Source organism: Solanum verrucosum, unplaced genomic scaffold, assembly GCF_900185275.1.
Source record: "Solanum verrucosum unplaced genomic scaffold, falcon-dt-bn FXZP01000108.1, whole genome shotgun sequence".
Classification (NCBI taxonomy): Eukaryota; Viridiplantae; Streptophyta; class Magnoliopsida; order Solanales; family Solanaceae; genus Solanum; species Solanum verrucosum.
Genome location: NW_026020274.1, coordinates 160414 through 163912, shown reverse-complemented (window position 1 = coordinate 163912; position 3499 = coordinate 160414). Strand labels below are relative to the sequence as shown.

At 43.6% G+C, this 3499-nt stretch overlaps 1 protein-coding gene across 1 annotated transcript; it reads left to right on the top strand.

The window, feature by feature from the left end:
* The first annotated feature begins 633 nt into the window (after positions 1 to 633).
* LOC125834075 (uncharacterized) lies at positions 634 to 1518 on the top strand. The gene has a single exon (XM_049513244.1). It carries the CDS (start codon positions 634 to 636, stop codon positions 1516 to 1518), a length of 885 nt encoding a protein of 294 aa, XP_049369201.1.
* The last annotated feature ends 1981 nt before the right edge of the window (positions 1519 to 3499 follow it).

Genomic DNA, 3499 nt, shown 5'->3' with positions numbered 1-3499 from the left:
AAATGAATAGTTTTCTTGATTTTTCTTAAAAAATTAAGTGGCGACTCTTAAACCAGTCTAAAATATATTTTCCAAATAAAACAGAATGGTGACTCTGCTGGGGATTTGAATGGTTCTAACCTTAAGATTAATTTATTTGGCTATGTGTTTAACTGTTTACTTGTTTAAATTATCATATCTTATTGAATTGTGGTATTCATGGCACCCGATTCCGCCAAACGGCAAATAGATTGCATTAGGAAAAAGGAAGTTACGTGGCTTACCACGGCTATCCTTCAGAAAAACACAAGTTGAACTCTTTGGAAGTGATAAACGAATAGTTGGCTTGTGGTCATCCAACGTCGTTTATTAGACTTCACCCCGTTGTTTGTCCGACTCGGGTAACCGTCATTTCTCAACCAATTCTAGTCAACCTAGAGTAGAGCGAAACCGAATCCAAATCTAAGCATTAGCCTAAGACGGCTTAATACCCAAGGCGTATTAAGTCCATTAGTAAAACTGCCAAAAATCATGTCCAAGGTTCACGACCTAACGACATATCATATTGTTTGACATTTGAAAGATGTATGTGTGGAAACCTAATTGTTGCCTATTTGGGGGAGGGGAATCTTAACCGTGCTTTATTTTGTAGGTATGGATCGATTTCCTAAATTCGACATGGTAGTAGAAGCCCCAGTTTTGCTCAAGATGTGGTACAACGACCTCACTGTGGTTCACAAAAGGGTCCTCAACAAATATATAGGAGCCCTAACAGAACTCCTCAATATGGTTGGGTGGCCTGAACTGATTGAAGTCCTCACAGGTTATTGGGACAACGAGAAAATGGTGTTTCGATTCGGAACCACGGAAATCACCCCGACAATTGAGGAAATTCGGGATGGAATAGACACAGTCGGTACAGGGCTTGAAAGAAGGGTGAGAAAGCGGGAAAACATCCTAATCCCTAACAAGGCTACCCTCGAGGATATTGTAAACTGGCTCGGATTAAGAAAAGATTGCGCCTACTGGGCCGAGGGTTCTAGCGTTTCTTTCATGGATCTCTATGTTAGATTCGGAGATGCGAGCTTTTATGTGAATTACAACCAAGAGTTCAGGGTCACTTTCAGAGAATGGGACGGGATCAGACCTTTGGCATTTACCATTGCACTATTAGGCACCATGGTTTTCCCACATGGCCCGAGCCTCAGTATCAACACCCGAGTGATAATGCTTGCGCACACTTTGTTCCACGGGCATCTGAACCAAGGGCAAGTAAAGTATTATCTTATCGCACCTGTCATCCTTTCCGACATGTACCGTGCTTTGGGGAAATGCAAGGAAGGGCATCGTTACTTTCAGGGTTGCAACCTTCTTCTTCAATGGTGGATAATGAGTTACTTGGTGAAGAGACACGGAATTCAAGAACTCCATACCCTCGATGAGCATAACGCTCTTAAGAGTTTGAATGACATGTTGTTCTGGGCAGACTTGGAAAAAAAAGAACCAGAGAAAGATGGGTTCAAATTTTCTCTGAGTTGAGAGAAGAAAACATCCAATGGATGCTCGATCGTTTCATCTCGAAAGATGCCATAGTATGGGGTGACAGACAACTTGTGCTTCCTCTGCTAGGTATTCGAGGTATTCGCCCATATGCACCCATTCGGGTCTTGAGACAGTTTGGAAGAAGACAGACTACACCCCCAGAAGCATATTACCGTATCTATGTGTTCGACATCGGGGATGATAGAGTGCCTGAGGCTTCAGAGATGCTGAGAGAATGGAAAAGAGCTGTGCGAATGAACAAGGACACTATTGCCATAGATCGATTTAATGCGGGGTATGATGAAACTTACAAAGCTTGGTTGAAGCGCAATATACAGGGTATCTCTTTCTCAGTTCCGAACATTTACCGCAGTATAGAGGACAAAGAGTCCAAAGCTTTGATAGAACTGAGAGAGGTAAGAAGAGAAGCCCAGGAAATGCACGAGCAATTTCTCCGAAAGCAAAAAGAGGATAAGTACGCCCTCGAGAGCGTAACTCAAGAACTAGAAAGCTTGAGAAGCGATTTGGGAGAGCTTAACTTATGGATTGGAGATAAGGAAAGCGGAATGTGCCTCGAAGACCGGGAAGAGAAAGGTCGCCGGAGCGAAGGATACTTGCTGATGATTCAATACAGGCTTCAACATCTCATGGCACAGAACAAGATGAGCAGTTCAGAGACGGGGCCATCGGGAACATCTTAGCGGATTTCTCCCCTGCGTGGGTTTTTCTATATGTACTTATTGTTATTTGCCCCTGCGTGGGCTTGCCTTTCTTGTATTTCGGTACTCTTTTCAAATGACCCCTGCGTGGGCCTTTTCTTTGTGATTTTCGTTTATTCCCTATTTCCCTTGCTTATTTTCGCTTCTTGAACATCATTTTATATGCGAAATTTGTTTTGGGTAACAAAATGGTTCAATTCTACACATACATCTTTCAAATACGCTAGGCCTACCCTTGGCACAAAAGGGTCCCTTACTTGTTTAGGATGCGCGATATATGCTTGTGTGCTTTAGCTGTTTATGTGATATTGTTGCTTTGAATGATGATATTTTAGCCCACTCCTTTTCAAAAATTTTCCAAAATCTCTACAATACCAAATACAAGTCACTATCAAAATGTCCGACCAAAATTCCATGAGTCTTGAGTTTCTCAGCCAGAAATAAAGTCCTACCACCCAAATCCTAAAATATTACTCTATCATCTCAGGAAAGGTGAAATTGTGGCTAAGATGGAAAAAAGCAAGGGTGTCGACATAGAGCTGACCGAGGAGGATTTGAGGATGGAGTTGCAGCGGCTCAGACAAGAGATCCAAGAAACCAGAAAAAGGAGAATAGAAGTGGAGTTTGCCACCGCGGTCGCACAAGCAACAAATGCGGCACTAGACGCGGAATTGGCCGCAAAGATGACCAAATGCGATGTTATAAGTAAAAAGACAGTTGTTGTGCGGAAGAAACGCGATGCCTTCAAAAATGCAACTATGAGACTTCAGAAGACACGTGGGAAATGCTCTTTCTTCAATCAAGAAGCCAATAGTGGTCCAAGAGACACTCACCCTGGGGCTACTGAAGAAGATGTCGATGAGGAAATCATCTATATGCCTCCCTTCCTGGGACGTTGAAAGGAGGGGACCAAAAGATCACTCTCCCGGCTTATGAGCGGACACATAGCGTAGGGGCAAGAGTCGTGTCGTGTGCTCTCATTTACGAGCACCTTAAGGCGTCAGGTATGCTGAAGCCTCTCGAAGGAACCACTTTTGGGTTTGGGCATGAAAGTCTCAAAAGACATGTGCCTACCACCCGAACCAAAGAGGACACAGTATAAGGAATGTGTGGAGCTTAAGGAAGCGATCCACAACCAGATCAACATTGGGAAGATCCCGTATATGTGGGGGAGAAACACCGTCTTTACCTGTGACCAACAGGAGCCTAATGTGCCGGTCACTGAGCACACTTTGTTTTATTGTCACTACTTCACACCT